Genomic DNA, 27475 nt, shown 5'->3' on the forward strand with positions numbered 1-27475 from the left:
GCGCTGCTAATTAATCCGGTCTGTCCCTGAGAGGCAGAAAGCGAGCATCTTATAAGAGTAAGGATAAACAAGCTATATGCTTATGTGAAAGAGAGAGATAAAAAGGATAATAGTGGGCTATAAGCAAGCTATATGCTTATGTGGAAGAGAGAGATAAAAAAAGTAGAGAGTGTTGGCTCTCATGCAAGAGCTAACTGCACACAAACTCTAAAAAATATGCATTAAATTCATGGTGAGAGAGAGAGAGGATGAAGAAAATAAAGATAACCTTATAGCCAACATACTATATATGTTAGCTTTAACATTAACTAATAGTAAGTAGTGAGCTCTACTATTAAACTTGCTCTAACCCCCCCCCCCCCCGGCTAAAATACTCCAATTGGTAGTGGTAGTATAGTACAACTCTAGTACCACAAGCACAAAGGAGAAGAACAGCAGCTGTCTGAGCAGCCATAAAACAAATCAGCGCGGCATCAGGGAGACAGGGTCGCTTTCCCCCTCGCCGAGATAGCCAGCCCCCGCACCGGCATCCGCGCGACCCAAACAGCAATAACTTAACCGCGCGCTGCTGCTACGATCATCATCACGCTACGCTCCAGGCGATGCATGTATACTTTTATCAAATTATTTTTCATGATAAATCTATTTATATATTTTTTATATTTTTAAACTCAATAAATTGAGAGTTATTTATGATTTATATTCCCAAGGTTTGACTTAAACATTGTCCTAAATGATTTTCTTTATGAGTACAGATGGAGTATTTATTGTAGCACCACATGGTTAAATAATGGCGTAGTTAGATTTAAAAGATTTGTCTCGTAATTTACACGTAATCTGTGTAATTTGTTTTTTTTTCTATATTTAATACTTCATATATTTATTTAAATATTTAATGTGATAGCGTGTAAAATTTTATCAGGGATGTAAACAGGGTCTGATTACTAGTAGTAGTAATCAAAATAATCCGGAGGCAGCGACGTAGGCTACTAATCCGGAGGAGGACGGGGGCGACACCGCGACAGGGCGTGTGGTGTGCGGCGCTGGGGCTCACGAGGAGACGGAAACCGTAGCGCGTGGCGTCGCATGCACGGGGGGTGGCGGTGTGCAGTGTGCCGCGCGGGGACGGGGTGGGGTTGAGGCCTCTTGTCTGACCGGTCAATGTGGTCCAAGGTTTGGGGTGGGGGATGCAGCCAGCGAGCGAGCCATGCCAATGTGCCATGGGCGGATGGGCCAGCACAGCGGAAGGCAGAGGGAGGGGAGGGGAGGGTGAGGGGGGGACGGCACGCAGCAGCAGCAGCAGCAATCGAGGAGGGCATTTCTCGGTGCTGCCAACCACCTTTGCAAGCTGCCTCCTCCGTGCCTCGCTCCCCTCCTCCTCGCTTTGACCGTGACCTCACCAAGCGTTTGATCGATCTGTTGCACTTCGCTTTCTCAAGGACCAGTGCTGGTCGGGTTTTTGTAGCTAGCAGCAGCAACGCTTTCGCTTCTTTTCTTTTCTCAGCTAACACTTGTTAACAGGATTGGATGGGAAGAGGGAGAGAGAGGAAGATGATAGGAGTAATCGTGGTCGTAGAGGTGGGTGGTGGTGAAGAGATGAACTGACGGAGTGGACGTGGATCCGTTTGATTGCTTCCCTTGCCCTGCCGGTAGGGGACTCGTTTGGCTGGTATGGATCCCACGGTCTTGGGGCTATACGCTACAAGAAATTCCCGCTCTGGACCATTTTGGAAAGAAAATATATGTCCATCAGGTGCTACCGAATCGATCGGTGGAAAAAAATATCAACTAAAGCTCTTTAAAATGCAGGATCGAAAACATAAAGGAATAGAAAAAATATTTAATTTTGATAGAAATTCAATTGCAAAACAAACTTCGAAAAATATAAGAATGATCGTATGAATAGACCGTAAGAACTAACAAATGGAATATTCTCACATGGAAATTTTCAATCCGTTTAAGCTCTTGCTAACTTTTTGTTGTCGATTTCATAGTAATTTCTAAAGATAGGATACAATTCAATTCTCTATTTGAAAGTACTTCATAAGATTTTTTTTCTATAGATTGAAATCTTCCAAGATTCAAATGTTTTCCCTACAAATCAAGATAGCTTTAAATGGACTAGTCAAAAACACAATGTCCGGAAGTAAACACATGAATTTCTCAAGCTTTTCTAAATAGCTTATACCACTGACGGGGACACAAAGGTTTGATGAAAATGATAGACCTAAAGCATACTCACACCCATGGCCATAACAGAAAAAGAAACGACAGATAACCTGCGCCATTTATGTTGAGCAAAATCTCAAGAAATCAAAGGTCCAGGCCTCCAGCTAACTCCACTGTACTGATCTGCAGAAGATCCAGTTGCTTTGAAACCGTGGAAGTGGCGGAAAAGAGCCAAACCAACGACAGGACTTGGAACCACACAGGCATCCGGGCCCATCTCCCCTCCTCCGATTGGCTGGACCCGGATGGCCTAGCGCCATCAACTTCACTGCGCGGGGTAATGGGGCCGAAAGATGCCCATCGAAAGGGCCCGCGGGATAATGGTGGTCCTCGCTAGATGGCTAGCTGCTGCTCCGTCTCGTCGCGAAATCGTTACAGGACGAACGATACGACGAGCACTCGCAAAATCGCGACCTGTCGTGTTCGTGCGCTACAGGGACATTTCCTTGGGTAGACGACTCGAAAGCGGGCACATCTGACAGTTTCATGTTGGGCAAGTGTTCGTTGCTTCGTTGAAGTGATGATTTCCAGGCTTGTGCCAAGTAGCGCATGGGCGTGTGCACATGGGCAGCCCATGTTAGAAGAGTGCCTATCATCTATAGAGCCCAAACAAGGATTTGTCAGGGGACGAGATAACTGGAGCCGTTCGATAAAGAGAAGTGTTCGGCTGTCATCCAGGCTGACGAAGCCGACTATGACTGATGTTGGGCCAGAAAGCCCAACTATTTTAGCCCGTCTGTCCTGACTCTATTGAAGCTTCGTTGGGTGGCAAAGAGTCGTAGGCACGTTTGGTTTGAATCGATGCAATTTGAAGTTTTGAACCATACCAAAATTTCCACACTTCCAATGGAGCTTTGTGGCCTTTGCTATCTGAGTATCTGACCAGACCACCTTGTCTTGCCAGAATTTTGGCAAAGATTCTATACGGTAGCAAACTAAAATATCCTACCTTTTTTTAAGAGGAAAGGTTTATAGCCCGAAGAGGGACTCTAATCACCTGAATGGATGTCCACTTGTTTATCACATATCGATTAAATGATAATAAATTAATAATAAAATTTTGATAAAATAGACTAATATGCAACATATCACTTTATAAATATGCAAATTAAAATTCGACTTCTACAAGTTGTAACAAAAATAATAAATTAAATTTTAACTAGTATATGTACATATCCTACATTTCTATCTTTTTTTTTCTAAAATGACATGATATATTAATATATAATACATCACTACACAAATAAGCAAGCTAATTAGGGTCCTGAGGACGCCCTAGGCTCTCCTTAGAGGGGTTACCCTATTAAGGAGAGTTGACTTAGTACCGTGGTTACTTTTAAATCATCACATTACATTGATTATGGGGTGGTACAAACTCGGTGCACAGCTCATCCACAAATATAGGAGATGTGGCTGTGCATGTAGTGCCTTGCATGCACATCGTCCCGAAGAGAACGAGACGTACGACGTGGTGTGTCCTCAACATCCTCCCTTCGGGGGCACCGTTGTGGACTATTGTTGCTAACACGTGGACCCGTGGAAGTTGGAACAAAGACTTTTGCCTTTCTACTCCATTTGTCAATCAGTAGCTGTGGTCGTCACATCTGGCCAACTGGCTTGAAGTGACAACAACAAGAGTAAGTATATTAAGTTTAGAGAAGTGAGACCCACTCCTGCATGCGTGCAATAGTATTGTGGACTCCACTTAATGTATAAAAGGAGGATCCATACCACCGTGAAAAGGGTTCACATTTCTAGACTAGCCAAACACCGTGCGAGCAAAGATCTTCTCCTTCTCACTTAGAATCTTTCATATCTTACTTGTAATCCTCTTCACCATCCATCGTCCACCATACATGAATAGGGTATTACGTATCCGTACGAGCCGAATATGTATACATGCTTGTGTTTATTCCCTTCGCAGGATCATGACTTGAGCTTGAAACTTGCACCCTAGCTAAACTCACCTAGGGAGCGCATAGCTTCCTGTTAAAGGAGTTCCGTACTCTGACGACTAGTTATAAAAAGTAACAAATTAAACTCTAGGTAGTATATATACATTTATAGTTAAATTTATTATTTTTATAGCTTGTATAAGTTGGAAATTTGAACCTGTATATATTTGTGAAGTGATATATTACATATTAATTTATCTTGATATTTTTTAAAAATCATAACTAATTAATATGTAATAAACGTGTGGATGTTAATTCAAGTGATTAAAAGAGTTCTCTTACATAGCCCTGTTTTTTTAGAAAGCAAAAAAGATGGATACTAGGGTAGTGTTTGGGAAGGAGGGACTAAACTTTAGTCATTCTCACAGAAACATAAGTCCCACCTAGGCAAAACCAGCTTTACCTATTAAGCACCATGGGCACATAGGTCACCCAAAAGACAGGAGGTTCTTAAGCAACTAGCCTACCTAGACAACTAAGCAGCAACACCAGAAACTAAATACAGTCACACTATAGGTAACACTAAGATCAGAATCCTTCGCAAGGTAAGCCAGCATCATTCCATTCCCACCTCGGAGTGCAAGTTCTCAGCAGCTTCAAGCAATACCGAGATCAAAGAGCCCCAGCCTTAGCGTGCATCTTTCGGCTTCATCAACATCCTTCACTGTTACAGTAAAGACCCCGACAATCAACCATAGTTAGAGGGGTACCAAACTAACTTATCTAAAAAAAATCATATCATTTCTAGTCACCCATAAATTGCCTACTTACAGCAGCCAAAATTATTGCTATTATTTATTTGCACGGATCAGTAATGACATATGGACATCACCATCCTAGTGGCACAGGAATTGTAAATTCAAAATTATTCAGAAAAGAGAAGATTTTCTCTTTCCTGTGTACCTCTATGCTGCTAACTGCCTTCTGTATTTCAGCAACTACTTTCTTGAGAGCAAGATCGCTGAAGAAGCCAACGTGACTAACACCTGGCAACCTGACCACCTTCAAGATTTGGCCTTCCACCCCAGACCACTCCTCCGCAGCCATCAGGCTCACAATGTTCATGTTCCCGTCGCCGTCGCCGTACACCACCTCCGGTGTCCCCTCGAACCCAGCTTCGCCGTAGACGAACGTCTCCGGCGTCCTGACACCGACCCCGTACATGCTTGTCACCGGCACCATCGGCGCCGGGAGCGCCCGCCACATCGGCAGCACCCGTGTCACGTACGGCTGGACCCCTTCCGTGAAGCCGATGGCGTCGAGGAACTCGGTGATGTTGTTGGCGGAGTAGGTCGAGTTCTTGGTCACCACCACCGGCCGGTCACCGAACACCATCGGCGTCGGCAGGCGCCAGAGCGCGCTCTGCTGGCTCCGCGCAAGCCTGGCCCTCGCCGGCGGCGCGAGGTTGGGGAGGCCGGAGCCGGCGCCGGAGGCGAGGCCGTCCATCCCCTCCGCGAAGCCGCCGAGCGCGGCGGCCAGGAGGACGGCGTGCTTGACGAAGCGTTGGCGCCAGGCGAGCGGGCGGGCGCGCAGGAACTGGTACGTGAGCGCGCAGCCGAAGCTGTGCGCCACCACGACGGCAGGCCGCCCGCCGTTGAGCCGGCTCGCCCTCTCGATGAGGCGCGTGAGGCGAGCGAAGTAGCGCTCGCCCACCGCCGACGGGTGGCCCCGCGGCGCCACCGCGTAGCGGAAGTCGTAGGGCGCGGCGAAGAGGCTCCCGCCGTCGCGGTGGCCCATCGCCTCCAGCTGCCGCACCAGTGGGTCCCACCTGCCAGTCAGACAAGAATAAATAAATAGTAAATAAATTTGGAAGTAGCTAGTGAGTTGTTGACAGTTTTTGAGACTCAAAACTTTCAAATTTTTCAACCATAGGATCTGTTGAAACGGGTCCACACAAGTACAAACCACTAATCTTATGCCTAGGTTGATTCAACGGTAAGAATTTGTTCAACATATATAAGGGAAAAATAATTCAAAAGTAATATGCATGATCTTAAAAAAATTGTAAATCCTAATTTTATATAATGTAATTACCCTATAACTATCATATAACTACTATATAACTGGGATATAAGTGCTATGTAACTACTATATAACTAGGATGTAAGTGCTACGTAACTACTATGTAACTAGAGTGTAAGTGCTATGTAAGTAGATTAAAACACGTGAATACGTATAGGACGTTCGACAGAAACTAGGTACCAAACATTCAAACTTTTTTAGCCTTTGCATCCAACAGCGACGTCATTGCTAGCAAGCCCGTAAGAGAGTGAAATATAACAAGATTATCCAAAAATTAGATGAAAACAGGGGACTAATTGTGTAGTTAATTAAAGCGTAAGTAAAATGTAACCAAAATGTAATTTCACATTCAACGTATACTTGAGCTAGCTTAGTGGTTGTTATGCTGTCCTTTTTAAGGGGAGGGCCTTGGTTCGACTCCTGTCTATGACAATATTTTTAGCTGTTTTCTTCCTTCTTGCCCGCATGAATCACGGAGCGGATCTAAGGGCTGCAAATTCGACTGTTTTCTTTGGAGAAAACTGTCGCAAGTTTTCTAGCAATTCCGATAAATTTTGGCTGCCCATCTATCTAGGAGTATCTACCTGGTGATGCACGGGCATTGATACACGTGCGTACGATTGTTAGTACGACGTAAGACATACTCTGACACAGTGACAGCGTGACACAGTGATACTCACCCAACCAAGGCGCGGGTGGAGGCGAAGGAGGGGACCCTGGTGACGACGCCGGCGACGTTGCGGTAGTCGTCGGCGACGGGGTCGTAGACGAGGCTCATCTTCTCGGCGAGGCAGGGGGCCTGGGCGGGTTCGCTCGCCGCCGCGTCGATCGGCCACAGCTGGAACCACTCATCCTTCCCCTCTCGCGCGCCGCAGCGAGGCGCCGCCGGCTCGTACGCCGCAGTCAGCCGCGCGTAGAGCCGGTTGGACCCGTACCCCGGCACGAGCACGACCGGGTGCAGATCGCTGCCGCCGCCGCCGGAGCGGCCACGCGACGGCAGCGACAGGAGCACGGCTACCACGGCGACTCGCCGGAGGAGATCCATGTGTGGGTGCGTTTGTTGCGAGGCGAGAATACGGGCCACCTACAGCAATTATAGTGGTTAGCTGTCTCTGGGTCTCGACATGTCAAGTTTTCATCACGATCAACGTCACGGCTTAGCGGGCGCAGTCGAGATGCCAAAAAAAAATCTCGTCGTTTTCTTCTTCTTCAAGATCTAGCTGTTTGTGGTAGGCAATCGACAATTGTGTGTCGCCATCGCAGTCGGGCCGGCACATGATCTTGGCACGATGGGTGGAAATGGGTTACTCATCTGAACAGCCCACAGCTATGAGTCCATCAAGCAATATAGCCCTTGGACGGGCGTCTCTAACGTGCACTCGTACGTGTGCGACTTCGTGAGTCCATCAGAAAATCAGCAGCACGGCCTGTGAACTAGGAGTAGATACTAGCAGCAATACATCGTACTAGCTGCAAGGAAACACATCCGACTTCAACGTGGAGCCCCAAAGGCCTTAAGTTCTTGGAGAATTGGAGGCGGCAGAATGGCAGATTGAGCCGGTGATGGTGACCGCACAGGCGAGGCGAGCCGGTGAGGCCGTTGGTTTCCTTCGTTTTGCTGCCCACAACCGTAGCAAATCGGGGAGTGGATCTCATGATTGGTGATGAATGATGATGGTTTCGGTGGTCGTTCGATAGGGACATTACCTGAACATTCATTTCACTTCCCAAGCTCCTATTGTAAACACAATTTATGTATGCATTGAACTTGAGCAAGCTGATAAATAGCGGCACAAGATGCACAGCAGGGGCTGTGGTATCACTGAATAGTTATTTTCTGGGAATAATAGGGCCTGATTTATCAAGTGAGTTGCACCCTGAAAAATCAGCCAATACCACACCACAGTTTACAGGTACCGATCATCACTCATTATCAATTTGTATCTCACAGTACTAGCAAGTCCTCCGTTACATTTTACAACAGACCAGGTCTAGTCTTTTGGCCAACAACAACAGTCATCTTTTGTTTCTGAAGACGAGAGAGAATCAGCGGTCCTCTTTTTCGGGACACAAGCAGGGCACCTACAATCTATCCACATCCTACGAGCACACAGATAATTTCTAGCAGCCTTGCACGTCTCTCCACTTGAGGTATACCAGTCCAGAATGATAGTGTGTGTATGCTCCAGCAACAACTAACACATGAAAAAGCTGGTGGCTATGACCAGCAATGTCAAATTTTCCAGGCATCCAGCGCTCGGGCACCCGAGTTGCATACACCAGTGCCCCAATGCCATAGAAAAGGCCCATCAGAACCTCATATGCGGTAGTGTGCAATGCCTCTGGTTGGTGCCAAAAGAGGATCAATTTGTGAATGACAGGGATCACGCCGGATGCACCCATGCCAAAGAAGAGGCATGCTCGTATGGTCCGAAACTCAGGGTTCTGGAAAACAGGGAGTAAAGAGAAAGCAATAGTTGCCACTCCTAAAATAGTTATGCAGCTGAGATACAGGTTGCAAAAGAATGGATAGCACATGAAAGAATAGTATACTGGAGGGTAGAATGATGTTGCGATAAGAGCAGCAATGCCTGCATAATCAAGGCGAAGCATAATGTATGCAAGGCGACGGGAGTGGCAGGAGAGAAGATGGCATGTGCTGCTGGCAAGAAGGCAAAACATTGCTCCTCCCAAGAAGGCATAAAATGGCCATCTCGGAATTGGCCTAATCAACTGTGGCGCAATCATGTTTGCTATATCTTCCTTCATGCTTTGCTGCATAAAACAAAAAAAAAACGGGGGTATATAAGATGACGGGGACTGAATTAATGACCTTCACTCCAAAATTTCAATCAAATAATCACATGTGAGAAAATGTTATTTGCTATCTCTGAAGACAAAAATGTCTAGATAAAATCTAGTCATACCATACAATTGTTCTCTGTATGTGTAATTGTGTGCCAGTGTTTGTAAAACTAGACACCTTCAATAAAATGAGTGCTGACTAAACAAAGGGTTCTCAAAATCATAAAGTTGCAACTTCTTAATGATCCTGATTTTCCAGTAAAGCAGTGACCTGCCTAGGAATCTGTTGGTTTTTATATTTTTTACTGGTCATGGTATAGAAACCAAATCTTTCGTCAGCATCAGCTTAAACTAGCATAAACTCAACTTTTGTTCATGGTCATGGCCTAAACTTTGTCATAAGTCAGATGAAATCAGATCAGTACGAACTAGCATAAACTAAGAAACCAAACGATTGCGAATTGATATTCCATCCCTAGTAATAATTTCCGGTTGAAAATTGTGCCAGCATATTATCATTAATTTTGCGATATCTGAAATAACATACTAGTAGCATAATAAGTGAGTAATAAACTAGGGAAGTTGTTGACTACTTACAAGAACAGACAGACTGGTTTCATTGGAATGAGTAAATCTGTGCGGCAAGCAACTTGATAGTAACTCCAAGAGGTGCCAACGGGACAATGATGGAAGCACCTCAATTGAATTCCATGAGCTTTTCAATTCATCCTTCAGCTTTTGCAAGTCAGAAAGGTGAGGTAACGAAGGAAGGCATGCCACAAGTTCTGTCTGAATCTTATGAAGATCAGCGTTTCTCAGCACATCAGGTAAATGCTGCAGACTTTGAAGATCTACTACATTTGGAACTTGTGTTGCGGTGTATATGGTAAGAACAAGAAAGATGAAAAATCCTATCAAGTGCCTGAGTTCACAAATTAAAAAACAGCTTTAGTATATCAGGAAAAGTAACTTAGCAGACGTATTCCTGCATTAATCACATTGATAACTTTTTTACATAAAAAAATGTCGCCTAGGAGTTGCACTTGCCACAGTCATAATTTTCCAGAATGCATACATCTCCATACGAGCACATAACTTTTAAATAACAGTAACCAAATAAACGTTGTATGATGCCAATCAAATTGCTTGATCTCCATTCGAGCTCGATATATATATGCAACGAATACAATAAAAGAAGGGGCTGTCTATATATCATGTGACAAAAAATGCCACCTCCTATTATTCGAATTTTGGACCATTGGATATGCTTCAAGATTTGTGTAGACCACTCTAACCCTAACTCCTCTCCTCTTCCCCCAATTCAGATCGCACGCTGCCGCCACTCCTCGTCCTCGCGCGATCCCCCACCACTGCCACCGCCATCGCCCCACCGCGCCGCTGCCCGCCTCGCCGGCTGGCCGGAAGGGGTCAACGGCGCCGGCGAGGCCCCCTCCCCCTTCCCTCCTCTCTTTCTCCTCGAGGCGGCGACGACGAGGTGCCCCCGCCCCGCCGTCTTCCCCGTCTCCGGCGGCTCCCTACCGCCGGATCCGCAACCACCGCCCGCCGCCTCCTAACCACACGCTTGCTTTGCCCCCGCCGCCGATGCCGGCCCACCACCCTCCTCCATCCCTGCGGCTTCGGCGGCGCCGCCACCGCCTCGCCGAAGTACACCGCCCACGGCCATCCCTCTAAGCTCCGAGGAAACCCCCCTCTTCCCCCTCCCCCAACCCCCCTCCTACCCTCACCCCAACCCCAGACCCTAACCCGTATGCTCCCTGCCGGAGTTGGGGTGTCGCCGGCGCCGGAGAAGAAGGGGAGCCCGCCGGAGTTGGAGGAGAGAAGGTGGTGCACGAATCTTGGCATGGATCCAATGGTCCAAAATCTGTAAGATTTCATCCCCAAATTTCATTCGAATGACATATAGCAATCCCGATAAAAGAAATACTGCTAGACCACTGTCCTCCATTAACTACTACAATTAAACGCATTAAATCATCCACAGGGGACTTCTTTCAATAAGTTAGGTGGTCCTGTGACCTGTTGCATGATATGAACAGTCAAGTACAAAACGAAGGCTTTTCCAGCTGGGAGTCGTCCCTCTATTGCATTCTAGTTGTTGAAGTTCCTTGCCCGTTTCTTTCAAATTAATGTCAGCTTGCAACATGAGAATCCATATGAGCAAATTGAGTTTAGTCTTTAAAGTAGAGAGAAAGGTAGGTAAATTGAATACCAGACTGTTTAGAAACTGTAAGCCTTGGCCTCCCTAATTTACACAACTACAAAACTATGCACTATTGAGAATATTCAAATAAAATAAATAAATAAATTAGTAAATAAGCACAAGAGCAAAAATCTACAGAATGGCTAGATATTTTGAGGGCAGCCTAATATTTCAAGATTCAGACTTCAAATACCCAATGCCAGAAGAAATATGTTGTATGGGATTTATCCAGCCTGAAACATAAAGCTATAGCATCCACAAGCAGACAAGAGATGTTTCGAACGCCCGATCTATAGACCAATTTCTTTGCTCCGTATAACAGATCCATCCATGAAAGAAATCGATGTCACATCTCCTTTCCACCGCATTACCCGTGCAATGAACAACTTAACCTCCTTCTCACATGACAGGAAATTCAACCGCACAATCAATCGAGAGGGGGGGAGGAGAGACGGAGAAAGGAACGAGGGAACGTACGTCCAGACGTTGAGGGTCTCGTTGTGGATGGAGAAGGCGGAGAGGAGCACCTGCGGGAGCGGCCACTCGCAGCGGTAGTGGCGCAGGATGTACTCGTTGTCCCGCATGTAGCCCGGCAGCGCCCGGTACTCCACAAGCCCGTACCTCCGCCGCCGCCGCAGCCCCTCCTTCCTCTCGTCCTCCGCCTCCGCCCACCGCGCCGCCTCCACCTCCTCCCCCGCCGCCGCCGCCATCGCCAGGAAGAGAGAGAGAGAGAGAAAGAGCGCGCGTCCCGGGCGACAATGGTGTTATGCCGTTGCCGCTCGAATATTCGCCGACCACGCGACGACGCGACCGAGAGGGAAGGGAAGGGAAGGGGAGGGGGTTTTTTTGTACGCGTTGCCCCCCGCCCGCTCGATCGCTGGCTCGCCTCGGTTGCGTCGGCCCGTCGGTCTCGGCGAGGGGGCCGCGCCGCGAGTCGGAGATGACGGAGACCTCTCCCCGATTTAGCCCCTCCTCCCCTCTCCCCCCGCTCTGGCCTTCTGACGGCGCCGCGTGCGTGCGTGCGTGCGCTCGTCGATCACCTTGGCCTTTCCTGGGCTTCTCTCTCTTGGCTGCCGGGGCGGTGCGACGCGAGCGCGACCGGTGTTGGGGTTGGGGTTTGGTGCCGTACTGTCGTGCCGTGTCGTTTGCTCGCTCGCCTACGCCTCTGCGCGCGCGGGGGCCTGCGGCGTGGAGCGGCGAGTCGGGGAGGGTTGGGTTGGGTAGGGTGCGAGCGATTCATCACGGATTCGACGTGCCGTGCGTTTCGGGAAGATTTCTAGGAAGCGTGACGGTTTCATTGCTTCAGAAATCTCGTCAAACGCGAGGGGCGTGTTTGGTGGCATTTTCTTCGTGCTTATACGGACGAAAGCGAAAGATATGGTTTACTGGCCTTTTCCTTTGCTTTGCAGCATAGTCATCGTCGTAGACTCGTATAGTACGGGGATGTTAGGATCTGTTGAAAACTGAGCCCATGAGATTGTTAACCGATAAGCTACTACGGCCTACGGGCCAGTGTCAGTTATGGGCCAACTCTGACTCCCGGGGTACGGAGTCTGTGATGGAATAAGTTCGTTTGAGGTCCCTTAACTTGTCAACAAATCCGATTTTCGTCCTTCAACCGAAAAACAGATACAATGGGTCCCTCAACTTTTAAAACCGGTGCAATATAGGTCCCATGGTGGTTTGGATAGCGGTTTTCACTGACGTAACGCCTACGTGGCTATTTTGACTCGGTCTTCACATGACGTGGCGCTTATGTGGCAATGTAATTGGAAAATATTAAAAATTGTGGGCCCACATATCAGTTTACACCAAAAAATTAATTTAAAAATGGTGGGCCCCACATTTTACACGACGTTGACAAGTTAAGAGACCTCAGATGAACTTATTCCGTCTATGATTGATAGAAGAAGATAATATCGGCCCAGCAAAACAAGCAAGATAGGAAAAAAAATTCCTTCTTCGTTTTGGATTTTTTTTCTACGGTAAAACTAAGTACAACACATTCTCAGCTTTTTAAATCGGTGTAAGAGCCTGTTCACTTTGATGTCATTTTCAACCTTACCAAATTTTGGTAACGTTGCCAAAAAAAGTGGCTACATTTAGTTTGCTACCAAATTTAGGTAACTATATAAGAAATCATGTCAAAATTTGCCAAAATTTTGGCAACTATACCAAAATTTGGTAAGGTTTTTTTTGGCATCAAAGTGAACAGGCCCTAAATAGTCCCAAAATAGTATAATGACCAGTTTTGAATGACGTAATGTTTACGTGTATCGGAGAACGGAGCTTCTGCAATGGGGAATCGATAGACCCCCTTTGCGAGTTCGGTTCTGAGAGTGGGAGTGTTAGTCCAAGAGTCTGTTGTAGGAGTAAATTTAAAAGACAATATTGAAATATATATATGATAAATTCTCAAAATCAACTTTAAAATTAAGTTTTAAAATTTAAATTCTAGTTACGGATAAGCCAGCTAGCAAACGATCTATCTAGACTATTCAATTACAACGCACTCACTTATGGCAGCCGGTGGAAGAATGTCTACTAGTTGGGTTCCCTGAAACAGAATGAAGAAAAGAGTCGATCATCAAAGTCCAGAATCTGGCAAACAGAGCATCCTAGTAGAGTAGTAATAGGCGATTAGTGCTGCTTGACAAGGAAGGAACAAAGGATTCCTGTGAATCTGGGATGCTGGGGTGTGGCCACCAAAGTTTGTTCCTTTTGGCCAGCTCTGCATACACCGCACTTGTTTTCTCAGGCTGCCGAATCAAAGAACCCAGAACCGGATGCCACGCTCGTATTCCTCCAGATGCATCAGCGTCGCCTTCTCTGCATCATTCCATACTTGAGCAGCAGCACTACTAGACCAGGACCAGCAAGAATCTGACATTATTCGTTGCAACTAGCTACGGTGATCCTGGGACACTGTCACACTAGTTAATTACATATCCGAGTTGAGGCATCTACTGAAGCTTTCAAGATATGTGCAGATATGGTGGATTCAACTGACGGGTGATTCATCGAGCATTCACCCGAGATTCTCCGAGAATGTTTCGATTCAGATTCAGTGTTGCTATCTCGATTGGATCATGCAATTGTTCACGAGATAAAAACACCTTGGAGAATGCTGGTTTGTGTCATTGTGTGCAGTAATACAGACTGCCAAAAACTTATTTTTCCTTGGACAGAGCAGACAAATTCCGTCCGTCTTGAATTTTTGTATTGACGCTGTTGCTACCAAACTTTAGAGAATTTTTCAAAACCTAACAAAGCTTCTGAATAGAGCCACTCAACTGCAATTGTGTTGTTTATATTTGTATTCTGTTTCTTCGACCTCTTTTGAAATTTAAACTAACGCTAGACGAACCAGTGATGAGGCATGCCTTTTTATTATTACTCCAGTGTTAGTTGCCCAACTGGTACAGTCCTGTACCTTTCATTCTGACAGATCTAGCACAACGGGGAAAAATCACAAGACGTAAAGTAGAAGCTCATAATTACAGCACACTAAGCATCGGTTAAATCAACATTTAACTAACCACCCGACCAAAGTCTCTGAACGCATTCCACAAAAGCATCACTAAAATTATTTGGCTTCTTTGTCAGAAAAAACAAATTTCAGACTTTAGGAGCTAAGCTAACAGGTCGATTCCCAATTCAAATTGATAGTGGTCTCAAAAGAAAAAAAATAGTGTGCTATGTCGTCAGACTGTGAAACATAAAAGATGCTGAATGTTGTTAGATGTGAATGATCTCTCATTTCTACGCCCCCATCAAATTCTAGCACTCTTTGGTTGGAAAGGAAGGAGCTTTCGAACATCATGAATCAGCTCATTAACGGAGATTGATTCTAATCTCTCGGGTAGATGTCCACCCGTTTCTTGCATGTCACCTAAATGATTATGAAAAAATTCTAAATATATATATAAGATAGGTTAATATGTAATATATCATTTCACAAACATGCAATTTTAAATTCGACATCTACAAGCTGTAACAAAAATAACAAATTAAACTCTAACTAGCATGTGTATATTCACAGTCAAATTTGTTATTTTTGTTACAGCTTGTAGAAGTCGAATTTAAACTTGCATGTTTGTGAGATGATATATTACATATTATCCTATCATGTCATTTTTTTGAAAATTTTTCATAACCATTTAGATGACATGCAAGAAATAGGTGGATGTCCACCTGAGTGTTTAAAACAATTTCCGCTCATTTACTCGTCAAGATGGACCGTATCCTTTTCTCCACTGTGACTGTAACTGGCAAAAGCTCCCGGCTCATTTCTAAAGAAGGGTAAAAGGGAGTGTTAAAGCATAGGCATAGTGCCTCCTTTGTGTAACAACCTAAACTTTTACGTGAACTTGCTAGTGTATAACTAAGATCATACTATCAATGTTGAAAGGTCAAGTTTAAGTCAACATGCGGAATTGCCAAATAATATTTGACATAAATTTAAGGCAAAAATCTTGCAAATTTCTGGTCTTAGGATCCGCTTCTCGATTTTTGCTAGGCCTCGCCATCCGCTTCTCGATTAATGGATTTTCGTTAATCCGGTCTCTATTTCCACAAAGGATATACACAGCCAAAATAATACAAGAGTACTTACACTCATACCTCAACAAGTAGGAGAACACATAACAACAGAAAAAAAAAACTACTACCTTAGCACAAACTTGCTTCCTGACATCCTCTCCTGAAATGGCCAGATTTGACAAGTGGAAGTCGTCTAGTCACAGCCGCCCCTAGTGTGTCGTCACTGCGAACCTCCGCTGGTGCCATCTTCATCCGCTTCAAGTAAGCTAACGCCATGTGCCACCGGTTAGCCCCACCTTCATATGTCATTGTCCAGTCAGAATTAGCTGATCACCAAACGCAAGCCAACATGATCCGCTTCCGCTTCGCTGGATTCCTAGGCCTCCGCCGCCCATAGGGCCACCGTCGTCGTCAGACCCTCCTCCGCCTCTCGGATTCCTAGCCCACCGTCGCCGAGGATATCCTCTTACGCCAGGACTTCCAGGCCTCCACTACCAACGAGATCTGCCTCTGCCTGTACCACCGTCCCCTCACTGAGAACCTTGCACCGGTGCTCAAGCCGCCGCCACCAAGGAGTCTTTAGCCCGAACTCCTAGGCCGCCACCATCCCTAGTGTCAACTGCCTACGGGACCACCTCCGCCTGATCCACCTTCTCCCTACCAAGGACTAGCCATCGACGCTTAGCCCGCCGTTGTCCTCTAATGCACCCACCGATGCCTTACCGCTACCCGTTGTCGTCACCAACCCGTTTGGCCAGGCGTAGGCCTAGCCACCACCGCTACGCCCCTCCCCAACGTCTCCTATGCCGCCAGATCTGGGGGCAGGAATCCTAGACCCGATGCCCCCCTCCTCCGTCGCAACACAAGGCGCAAGCTAGGTCCCTACTAAGGAACAACCCCGCCTTTCTTGTAGCCGCTTGGGACAGCGGCAAGGTAGCGGAGAGAGGAAACGAGGGGTCAGGAGCGAGGCAGTGGAAGGAGTCGCTGGGTCGGGAGTTTTGCCCAATATAGAGTAGGCTAGCAATATTTCCTGTCTCATAAAAACACAAACCTAATACATGATATGTTTGTTCAGATTTATAGTATTAGGATGTGTCACATCCTATTTTTTTTATGGGACAGACGAAATAACCATTTGTGCAGCATGTTTTACTAAATTGGTTAGTGAAATGCAACCTAACAAAAATGGATCTGTATTCCTCATGATGTTCTATCCACGTTATTTGTGCTATCAATTTTTCAGTACGAATCAGTCCAGACACGCCATGCACAGTGATCGTCTTGTTATAATAACATGCTAGTACTAAATTGCTAAGTTCCCGGTCGGTTTCAGAATCTGGAATATATATGCTACTGCATGCTACGGCTGCAAACACATCTGATCAACATGAAGGCCATGTATTCCGATCCCTCCACAGTATATCTACCCCCAACTTGTCCCAAATTTTAAGGTTCCATTTAGTGAGTTGATTTCCAAGCAACGGGAGAACGGCAACCAGTGCGACGACTTCCGAAGTAGTATCGGAATAAGCATCAGCACATGTCCCAGATCCCGGTGGTGGCGGCCTAATAGATCCTCAAGAGCTAGGAGAAGAATCAGAAAGCATATATGAGCAAGTGTCTCGTCGCATATGTTCGTAGCAAGGGCTCAACAAGCTCAATCGATCGATCGATCGCTTTGCTAGTGGCCTGTGGATTAATCAAAGATCCCACTAGCTATAGCTACCTCAGCTCGCTTCGTGGAATCCACCTTCGCAATCGATTATACTAAGCCCCTACGAAATGCAGCGAGAAAAACTGGAAAGAGCCTTTCGGCGCAATTGCAGCGTGACACGGAGTCCGTTCCGGCCGGTGAGAAAATTCCCCGAATTATTGGGATTCTTGCGCATGCATGGAAACGTCCAATAGACTGGGGATTCATTCAACTAGCCTCCCCAATCCATGTTCACCGCTCGCATGCCTGCCTGCCTAGGCAACAAGGATCTAATCTTGTGGACAGTGAGAGCCGTCTTTGAAGGGATACGCATGCGTCACACGAGCAATTCTGATCGAATGACACAACTTGTGAATTTGAGAAGGACACGACAATGGATCGGCAGCAGCTAGCAAGCAAGCAGCCAGGAATGGATGATGAACAATCGAACAGTTTTAATTTGGTGGTGGCTGCCCGCATGTTGTCACTTCACTTGTCAGTGGAATCAGTATCAGCTAATGTAACGGTTGGGTGGGATATGTTCCGGGAGTTGTGGAAGCGAAGTCATCTCTCCGGAGGGCGAATCCACCGCAAGATCATCAGCATTGCTTGCTTTGTGCTGCCTAACTTTGCATCAGGCAAAGACGCGCAGTGCTGGCTGCCTATGCTTCCACTGGAGGAGTGTGTGGTTTCTTAGCAAATTTTTCTGATGTGCGCGCGCATCTGCAGCAACTTGCCATGGCTCCAGCTTTACATTTGTCAACAGCCTGATCAATGCAGAGGAGGCTGTAACAATTCTGAAATTTAAAATACAAAGGTGCGCTTCGTAATCATGAATTCATGATGGATTATCGCAAGAGGATTAAGGTGAGCCTTGCTAATTTGAAGGGTCAAATTCTGTTAGGCTAGATCCGGTGCAAAGAGCTACTACTAGTCAACGATTTTTTAGTTTCGAATGAAGAGTCAGACATTTGTTTTAGCCACCTTTTATTTCTTTTTGAAAGATCACCTTTTATTTCTTGAGCCTTGGCAATGTGAAGGGTCACAAATTCTGTGGTACCAGGGGTCGGTTAACTGCGAATCGGACATTTTGTTTTAAACGTATTTTATGACAACCTTTTTCATCGTCAACTGATATGTCTTAGATCACACTCGACTTATACTCCTTCATCGTTTTCTATTTGGTTCTTTAAAAAGTAAAAATCATAGACACTCACAAAAGACGCGCACTCACTTCTATCAATATGCATACAATACAACCTACTCCTATAAATTAACACCTCTGAAATACATACGTCGTCTATCAGTGAAAGAATAATTAGTTGCAAATCTAAATATCCATATCGTGCCTATAAATTAATTAAACTGGATAAGTTTTAACAAAAGAAACCTAACCAGTTAATTAAGCTACATATTTTTATAATTGTTTTTTGTTTTCATACTTGACTCGAAAAAACATTTTCGTTGTGTGTGCCAATAATCTATTTCTCGTGTATAATTGTGTGTGCACATTTTCGTTATGCTAAAAAAGAATGTAATTTAGTTGTGTATCGCACAATATGGAAACTTCAAAATTACATTTTGAAATGATTGGGAGTTGTACCACATACGAGATATATATACGAGTTATATATCAGTAGAACTTACAAATACTCCTCCGTCACTACAAGAATACAATTCTAACATTAAAATTTCATTGAAGAAAACAATTAGTACAAGGTAATATTTTGCTTCCAAACCATCCTATTCAATTTTCTCCCCATCTTACAAAGCACCTCTCCTCATTTAATAATGTCTAAGTCATTTACTTTCCATCTACTGATTTGTCTTTTGAATGATAAAACTACATTCTTTTAGGTACAAATGGAAAATATCAAAACCAGAATACATAAAATCCACAGAAGCACTAGTTGTGTGATCAATGAGTCATGGGTGCGTGAGCGTGACTCCACCTTTTAGGGTTCAAATTCTAGTGAACATTACGTACAGGCCGATGTACTTAGAATAGAATTTTAGTAACTAAGGAGATGTTGTTAATCTGTCTTTTTAGCGTACAATAGAGAATGCAATCACGGGTACATAAGAGTGGTGTGTATGAATGCATCTTCCATGTAATCGAGAAAAAAAACATAAAATCCTCATACACATATAATACCCTCCTAGCGTGTATCGGCAAATTTGCCACGGTAGTTTAGGCCAACTTCAAGGTTGCTATGGTTTACCTTTTGTTTGAACATCGAAAATGTGAAAGTCTCAAGTAAAAAGGAAATTGTGAAAGTCGTAGGAGTCTATCATCATAGACTTAGGTTCAATTTAAAACATATTGTTGGTATTGTTGATTTGAATTATCTACTTGCTTATGAGACTAAATTAAATATTTTAATAAATAAAATTAAGTCTAAAGTAGAATTTTCTTTTTAGAAAACGTATATTTTTGAAACTTGGAGCAAACAATCAGTTTCAATAATCCGGTAAATAATCTGAAATGAACTTAAGCCCTCAGTTGTTGAATGCTGGTCATGAATTACATTGTTATGCAGTAAAATCTTTGGAACTTTGAACATTAGTACCTTTTAAATATTTATTTGGATATATAAAAAATCATATATGTAGATTGGTGGTGAAAAGTTTTTTTTTTCATAACACTGCTAGTTCATCAAATTTTAAAATAAGGTGCAATATAAATTATTCATATATGTTTCATATCATATCACGCTTTGATTTTTTTTCTAGTCAAACTTAAAGAAGTTTGACCGACCAAGTTTAAAGGAAAAACATAGCGATATTTTTAGCACAAAACAAACATATTATCAATATATATTTAGTGCTAGATTTAGCTAAATTTATTTGATATTATAGATGTTAGTATTTTTCTATAAAATTGATCAAACTTAAAAAGTTTAACTAGAAAAAGGGTCGAGACATCTTATAATATAAACGGATGGAGTAGTAATAAAAATTTGTATCTTAAAGACTATGTTAATACCTAAAACAACATTTTTCTTATAATGAGGGGGAGTATGTTGCACATATGAAGGGCATGTTTAGTTTACTACTATTTTCAATCCTACAAAGTTTTTGGCAATACTAAGATTTGGCAACATTAAGTAGTGGTAAGATTTGATAACGCTAAGTGTCAGGGTTACGGATAAGGTATACCCTCTATCCTTGGATATACGTTGTATACTAATACGGTATACCCGCGCGTATACAGATAGTTCCCGTATACATTAAGGAAATCTATCACGTGATAGATATGGTATCTACGGATGGAAAGAGTTCTGCTCAGACAAAGACTGGGTCTTTACCATATCGTGAGAGGTCCGATATCTCCGAGTCCTACTTGGAGATCAACTGACCCGCGGTATAAAAGGGACCCCCTGGGCAGGACCTAAGGCATCGAATCTCACCGCCAACACACCCACCACAGCCTACGAAGCCGGAGCGCATAGGAGCCAAGTCGCCGGGAGATCTAGTTGGACCTACTCGACTACGGTATCGTCGGTATCATCGAGTTCTGCTATTCCTTTTGTAATCCGTGGTTTCCATCATATAATCCCATATCAACTTGATTAGGGCTATTACCTACTAAGGGGTCTGAACCAGTATAATCATTGTCTTTTGTTTGTTTGATGTCGTATTACATAGATCCTCGTGCCAACGGACCCCAATACCCTATATATCCGGTTTACGGGTATCCCCCGTCGACACTAAGTAGTTGTTGTTTAGTTTATTTCCCTTCCCAGATATTTTTCTATGAAGCTATGTGAAGAAGATTCTAGAAAATTACTAAATTTTTGCATGGTAGGATGTGATAGGTTATTATCTAGGGGCTTGTTCAAATTAATGCCTTTTTTTTTGGTAAAGTTGTCAAATATATACATCCATTTAATTTCTTACCAACTCTAGTAAATAAATAAGAAATACTGTCAAAACTTGGCAATATTGCCAAATTGCCAAAATTTGGTAAGGTTTATTTTGGCTAAAATCTAAGCAGACACTAAAACTTGTTTGAATTTTGTTACCTTACTGAAATTGGCATTGCCGAAATTAAAGTTGGTAGTGTTGAAAATAGCAATAACATGAAAATGGCTAAAATTTCAACGTCAGCCTACGCGCTCAATGTGATCTGATAAGGAACCGTAGTTCATATTTTCCTGTTCTTTTTGCCCACATGTACTAAACCAGTAAGCATTACAGTACTAAATAGATATATCTGCTAGCATAACTGTTCGAAGGTTAAATAATAAAATTGCCATGCCTATCCAATGTCTGTCAGCTCGATCAGCCGTTAGCAATCGCCAATCGAACAACTTGTTTGACTTGTGAACTAGCTAAGCGATGAGGTCATGGGGATATATGTTCAGTACTCCAGAACACGACTCTTGGACATATGCACCTCTTCCAGGCTTCTCATCAAGGATAGACATGGAAAACACCTTGTGGTCTTATCTCGGTTAGGTCAGCAGCCGCTTGCTCTGCGCACATTTGGCACAAGTTCTGCCCAGGAAAAAGCTACATAATCGATCATTTGACTACATTCGACGAGCATCGAAATACTGACTGATTAATCGATCATCAAGTATCACAAAATCAACTTAGATCATCCCAGCAGCTCCTCTATCTAGTCATCCATCCGATATTTGAAGTATGGAGAAGAAAAACAGTGCTCCAACAGAGTCTCCATCACATACTCTATTTTTTGAGGTCCTCCAAACTTAGCTCTTCCCAAGCCAAATATGGAGGTTCTCTCTCCTCACTCCATCCTCAACCACCCACTTCCCAAGATTATTTTTTAAGTGGTGAAAGGTGAGAAAAATAGGAGTAAAAATGTGTGGTAGTTGAAAAATATTAGTAAAATATAGGATGTTGGTATATGTAGGATGTAATATGAATCTTTTTGGATGGCCATCCAAATAGGAGTATGGAGGATGAAATTTAGATGAGCTGCTGGGAATGCTCTTATCCGTACATCCGTACACGAGTGTATGTGTTTATATATATTTGAGAAAAAAAATGGGTTAAAATCAATTCGAAGCTAAGTAGCGAGTTGATTTCCTTGACATGTTCAGTTCGTTGGTTTCCTTTGCACAAGGGCGTGTTGCTTCAACCAGGTCGTCCTCGTCCACATTCCTGTACGGCCCCGACGGACCCGGTAAAATCTCCAAACATGTACGTGTCATCGACATCCAAATTAGTCGGTACGTACGTGTAGCATTTCCCACGACGAGTCAATCGTTGAGAAGGTCTCTCCAAATCCAGCGTACAGTTTTGCCTGGACGCATCGTCGCGTCGAGGTCAGATTAATAATAACGTGCGCCGTGTTACACGCCCCTTAATTAATTTAATTTAATTTCTGGCGCGCCGCTGGAGCTAACGACCCCTATCCGCCGCGTCACCGGTGAGCCCAATATAAATACCGACCCGCGGCTGCCGTTCACTCCTCGTCAAAATCGTGTCGATTCATCGGCCAACTCCAAACCAACCAACCAGCAGTTGCCGCCATCTCTCATCTCTGTCACGTAACACGAGTACGTACACAACACAAAATCTGCAAAATATTTTGGTTGCCTGCTCGGAGAGGCGAAGAAAATGGCGTTCCGACGAACACTAGCACGCGGCATATGGGCGGGGAAGAACGCGAACGCCGCCGCCGCTTGTCCGGCGGCTGCGGCTCCAAAACCTCCGGCGCGGCGGCCGTTGCCGGCGGTTGACGACTGCCCGACGCTCGCGTACCTGCGGCCCAGACCGGGAACCATCCGGTACACCACGGCGTCCGTTCCGCTTCCCGCCCATTGCTTCCCCGCCCTCCCCGTCGGCGACCAGCTGTTCAACCGGCTCCGCCTCGACGGGCTGGTCCCGCCTACGACGGCCGTGACGCGGCCACCGGAGGAGGAGGGGGTGGGCGTGACGGTGGAGGAGGCGAGGAAGGTGGCGCGTGCGGCGGAGATGGAGGTCGCGCGGGCGAGGCTGAGGTCCAACGCCCAGAGCGTCGTGTCCGGGTCGGAATTCGCCGCGCTCTGCGTCGACATTGCCGGCGGCGCCGAGGGAGGACGCAGGCTCGCCCGCGCGCTCGACGACTCCGGCGTCGTCATCGTCCTCGGCGACGCCGTCTTCCTCCGCCCCGACATGGTACGTACGTCTTTCGTTACGCACTCACGAAACACAAACACACAATCCATGATCGAACACCTGCAAATTACGTCCCACACTAACGTGTCTCCGTTGTCGTGCAGATAGCGAAAGCGATCGGGAGCATGATACCGGCGACGGCACACGCGACGCGAGCTGCAGCAAGCGTCGTCGAAGTGCGGAAGAAACGGGAGGAGGAGGAGGAGCTGCGGGCGATGGAGGAGGAGAAGGCGGGCATCGACGCGGCGGCGGCGGCGCAGGTGCGGCGGGAGCTGTGGTGCGGGCTGGGCCTCCTGGCGGCGCAGACGCTGGGGTTCATGCGGCTCACCTTCTGGGAGCTCTCGTGGGACGTCATGGAGCCCGTCTGCTTCTACGTCACGTCGCTCTACTTCATGTCCGGATACGCCTTCTTCATGCGCACCTCCACGGAGCCGTCCTTCGAGGGCTTCTACCGCAGCCGCCTCGCGTCCAGGCAGCGACGCCTCATGCGGGCGCGCAGCTTCGACGTCGCCCGGTACGAGGCGCTGAAGGAGCAGGTGGGAGGAGGAGCACGGTACGGCGTCGCGGCGCGCGACGCCATCGTGTTGAGGCAGCAGCACGTCACGCACGTTCATTAGCAGCAGCAGCAGGGTGTTTTTTTTTTTTTGGTGTGGCTAATTAGGTGTGACGTCGAGCGCGTGCGTAGTTGCCAGCTAGGAGTAGTACAGTAATACTGTACTCCACGTAGTTTGAGACGTGGACGATCCGGGACTCGGGTGAGTCCATGATGTCCAGCTGTACCAGCAGCCATTTATTCGGTCAGAAATCTGAAAAATTGGTTGAATCACTAAGTAAAATTTTTTCTCCAGATAACACGGATAAATCTCAAGCGTTCAATTTTAGATTCAACAATAGTTTAAGTTTCCACTCATGTGTGATTTGCGCTACATTTTCTTCAGAAATCTACATGTTAACTAAGGAGGGCTGCTATATACCGGTATCACGTTCAAAAACGAGATGAAACCGGGTAGGTATCAGGACAGGTGCGTTTCTACCACATATCAGATGATACTTACGAGGTATCAGATGATATGCGATTTTTACCACGTGGTGGGTGATGCTTGTGATGTATCATGTCCTGATACCCCTTACCAGGTATCATGCGATTCTACAACGTATCAAGTGATACGTGTGAGGTATCAGATGATACTAACAAGTATCATGCGATTCTTACAACCTAGAAAATGATACCTATCAGATATCAGGTGATTTTTACCACGTAGAAGATGATACCTATCAGGTATCATGCGATTCTTATCACGTAGAAGATGATTCTACCACACTCAACAGTCAGCCATGACCAAGTCAATAAGCTCTTTGCACCACATCTTGTCTCTTTGCTCTCTCGAAGCAGCAGATGGATAGAATAAAGGCCCGGACTTAGCAGCGGGATCGACGGCCGGCGACGAAGGCGACGACCGAAGAAGGCCCGCGACGGAGTTGGGACGCCGGCGGAGGGCGCACCGGCCGGCCACGCGGATGGAGCCGGGGATGGGCGTTAATGGCGGCACCGTGGATGGCGGGCGGCGGTGCTGGAGCTCCAGGCGACAATCCGGCGACCACGTCGCCAACGGCCACATGGCCGGCGACGGAGTTGGGGCGCACCGGCTGGCCACGCGGATGGAGCCGAAGGTGGGCGTTAACGGCGGTGCCGTGGACGGCGAGCAGCGGTGCTCGAGCACTAGGCGACAATCCGGCAACCATGTCGCCGACGGCCGCGCCCTCCTCTCGCCGAGCAGGTCTTCTTCCCCAGCCTGCGCCGGAGTCACCGACGGCCACCTCCTCCTCACGGCTCAGGCGCTCAGCCTCGTTCCTCTTTGGATGGGAAAGGTTGACAAAATGTATCCCATCCCGATGGTATATTGGTATAGGAAATAGCATTTCTGTAACTAAGAAGTGTTTACGGCCCACAAGCACTATAGCGATCCAATTTCTTCATAGGCTGGGCCCGTAATCAGGTTCCCTGACGGGCCACGATCAGGGTCGCTAATTCGCTACCGGAATAAGTTCACTGGAGGTCCCTCAACTTAACAGCGAGAATTTTTTACATCCCTCAACCATAAAACCAGAAATCTTCACCCCTAAACTTACTCAAACCGTGCAAAGAAGTCCCATGGCAGTATGTGCACCCGATTTTGTTGACATGGCATCCTAGTCAGCAAAAAATAAAAATAATAATTATGTGGGGCCCACATGTAAGTGAGAGAAAATGGTGTAGACCCCACATCTCTCCTTTCTTTCCTTTTTTTTTTCTCTTCCCTTCTCTCTTTCTCTCGAGCAGGCGCAGCGGCAGACTCCGCGTGAGGTGGCCGGCGGCAGAGCTGGGGCGGCGGCGGCAGTGGGAGAGGGAGAGAGAGACGGCCGGCATGATGGCGAGCTCGACGGCGGAGAGTAGCGGCGCGCGACGTGGCGGTGGGGGAGAGGAGCGGCAGGAGAAGGGGCGCCGGCGGTAGCAGCTGGCCGCGGCACAGCGCGCCTTCTGCCTACCGCTCGCGTGGCGCGTCCTCGCCGCCGCGGGGACCGGGAACACGGCCGTGTCCGCCCTCGTCGTCCACATCTCCCTGGTGCTCGGCTGCGGGCGGCGCGCGGGGCGCGACGCAGAGGCAGGTGCTCCAGGCGCTCGGCTGCGACGACGGTGGCAGGGGCGGCGCGGCCGACACGGCCAACGTGGCGTCACGCGTCGTGAAGCGCGTCCTCAAGGACCAGTCCACCTCGGGCGGGCCTGCGGCGGGCGGTGGTGTTTGTTTGTCCATTAATATGAACAGTTACAAACTATGAATTAATTGAGATCAGATTTGCTAGATACTACGAATAAAAACATCTCCAGGCGCGCACAACGCTGAGTAGTAATTAACCTGAAATTTTACTCAAAGTAAATAGTCCAATCTGGCGGATAGCTTCGGTGCGAATCTCTGAAGCATCGGCTTCCCCGCGACGGCGGCGCCGGACAGGACTCCGCCGAGGATGCCGGCGACAATCATCGACCTTGGGCCGGACGCGATGCGGTAGAGCGCCCCGGCGCTGGCCCCCGCGGCGACGGTGTTGACCCAGTCGTCGGCGACGTCGCACTGGTCGCGAATGAAACTCTCGGTCCTGGTGAAGAGCATCGCAACGATGCCGAACCGGCTGCCGAAGGCGCGGCCGACAGGGCCGCTCTGGTTGAGGGCGCGGTTGATGCGCAGCTTGGCGGACTCCCTGCGCTCGGCCTGCGGCGGGCGGCGGGTGGGCCGCTCCTCCGCATCCTCCGCCGGTGTCGCGCTGAGGAGGTGCACGGCACCGTGGAGGCGGCGTGGCTGGCGACAGCGAGGTCGCCGCTCGCCCGCTCGCCCGCCGCGGCTCTAGATGGGTAGAGATGGGCACCAGCCGCCGATCCCGCCGTCGCGTGAGAGCTGAGAAGTTGAGAACAGAAGAGAAAAAGAAAAGAAAAAAGAGAGGTGGGGCCCACATCATTTTCTCTCACTGACAGGTGGGCCCCCACATATTTATTTTATTATTTTTGCTGACTAGGATGCCACGTCATCAAAACCAGCCATTGCCTTGGGACCTAAATTAGACGGTTTTGTATAGTTTAGGGGTGAAGATTTCTGGTTTTTTGGTTAAGGGATCTCAGAAAATCTCGCTGTTAAGTTGAGGGACCTCCGGTGAACTTATTCCTTCGCTACCCGCTACCTAGCCACTCTGTTCCTTAACAGGCTGGGCCGTGATTGCGTAACTTGGTCGGTCGGCCTGGTTGGCGAACCATCAGCCTACGAGGCCCAAGATTCCATGCCCCCACTAAACCCCCGCTTTGTCACGGGGATGGTGGCTTGATTTTCGCAACTAAAAAATGGCTCCATG

At 46.7% G+C, this 27475-nt stretch overlaps 4 protein-coding genes across 5 annotated transcripts; 1 reads left to right on the forward strand and 3 right to left on the reverse strand.

The window, feature by feature from the left end:
• Positions 1-4412: 4412 nt before the first annotated feature.
• On the reverse strand, positions 4413-7270 carry LOC4332160 (lecithin-cholesterol acyltransferase-like 1). 2 transcript variants are annotated; one of them, NM_001402117.1, is made up of 3 exons: positions 6887-7270; positions 5088-5952; positions 4413-4848 (listed from the first exon to the last, which is right to left on the reverse strand). In NM_001402117.1, exons 1-3 carry the CDS (start codon positions 7249-7251, stop codon positions 4846-4848), a joined length of 1233 nt encoding a protein of 410 aa, NP_001389046.1. In that variant the 5' UTR covers positions 7252-7270; the 3' UTR covers positions 4413-4845. The 2 variants fall into 2 exon arrangements, with proteins under 2 accessions (NP_001389046.1, NP_001389047.1); NM_001402118.1 differs by having other exon boundaries at positions 4789-5952.
• A 692-nt stretch (positions 7271-7962) lies between these two features.
• Positions 7963-12475, reverse strand: LOC4332161 (heptahelical transmembrane protein ADIPOR3-like). The gene is made up of 3 exons (NM_001417441.1): positions 11710-12475; positions 9609-9933; positions 7963-8981 (listed from the first exon to the last, which is right to left on the reverse strand). The coding sequence occupies exons 1-3, from the start codon at positions 11940-11942 to the stop codon at positions 8328-8330; spliced, it is 1212 nt and encodes a 403-aa protein (NP_001404370.1). The 5' UTR covers positions 11943-12475; the 3' UTR covers positions 7963-8327.
• A 10441-nt stretch (positions 12476-22916) lies between these two features.
• Positions 22917-24461, forward strand: LOC4332162 (calcium uniporter protein 4, mitochondrial). The gene is made up of 2 exons (XM_015773811.3): positions 22917-23599; positions 23704-24461. The coding sequence occupies exons 1-2, from the start codon at positions 23060-23062 to the stop codon at positions 24214-24216; spliced, it is 1053 nt and encodes a 350-aa protein (XP_015629297.1). The 5' UTR covers positions 22917-23059; the 3' UTR covers positions 24217-24461.
• A 1762-nt stretch (positions 24462-26223) lies between these two features.
• LOC107280275 (mitochondrial import inner membrane translocase subunit TIM23-3-like) lies at positions 26224-27171 on the reverse strand. The gene is made up of 3 exons (XM_066308218.1): positions 27143-27171; positions 26494-26896; positions 26224-26360 (listed from the first exon to the last, which is right to left on the reverse strand). Exons 1-2 carry the CDS (start codon positions 27169-27171, stop codon positions 26506-26508), a joined length of 420 nt encoding a protein of 139 aa, XP_066164315.1. The 3' UTR covers positions 26224-26360; positions 26494-26505.
• Positions 27172-27475: the final 304 nt, after the last annotated feature.

Source organism: Oryza sativa, chromosome 3 (assembly GCF_034140825.1).
Source record: "Oryza sativa Japonica Group chromosome 3, ASM3414082v1".
NCBI classification, from domain to species: domain Eukaryota; kingdom Viridiplantae; phylum Streptophyta; class Magnoliopsida; order Poales; family Poaceae; genus Oryza; species Oryza sativa.

Excerpts from the sequence above, each read along its gene's own strand:
- LOC4332161 (NM_001417441.1), bottom strand. The coding sequence starts at position 11,942 with ATGGCGGCGGCGGCGGGGGAGGAGGTGGAGGCGGCGCGGTGGGCGGAG. Across the intron at positions 9,934-11,709 it reads GAGACCCTCAACGTCTGGAC|GCACTTGATAGGATTTTTCA; the intron begins GTACGTTCCCTC and ends TTGTGAACTCAG. Across the intron at positions 8,982-9,608 it reads AAACCAGTCTGTCTGTTCTT|CAAAGCATGAAGGAAGATAT; the intron begins GTAAGTAGTCAA and ends TGTTTTATGCAG.
- LOC107280275 (XM_066308218.1), bottom strand. The coding sequence starts at position 27,171 with ATGGCTGGTTTTGATGACGTGGCATCCTA. Across the intron at positions 26,897-27,142 it reads TTTGATGACGTGGCATCCTA|CGCGACACCGGCGGAGGATG; the intron begins GTCAGCAAAAAT and ends GCACCTCCTCAG.
- LOC4332160 (NM_001402118.1), bottom strand. The coding sequence starts at position 7,251 with ATGGATCTCCTCCGGCGAGTCGCCGTGGTAGCCGTGCTCCTGTCGCTG. Across the intron at positions 5,953-6,886 it reads TCCACCCGCGCCTTGGTTGG|GTGGGACCCACTGGTGCGGC; the intron begins GTGAGTATCACT and ends TCTGACTGGCAG.
- LOC4332162 (XM_015773811.3), top strand. The coding sequence starts at position 23,060 with ATGGCGTTCCGACGAACACTAGCACGCGGCATATGGGCGGGGAAGAAC. Across the intron at positions 23,600-23,703 it reads TCTTCCTCCGCCCCGACATG|ATAGCGAAAGCGATCGGGAG; the intron begins GTACGTACGTCT and ends GTTGTCGTGCAG.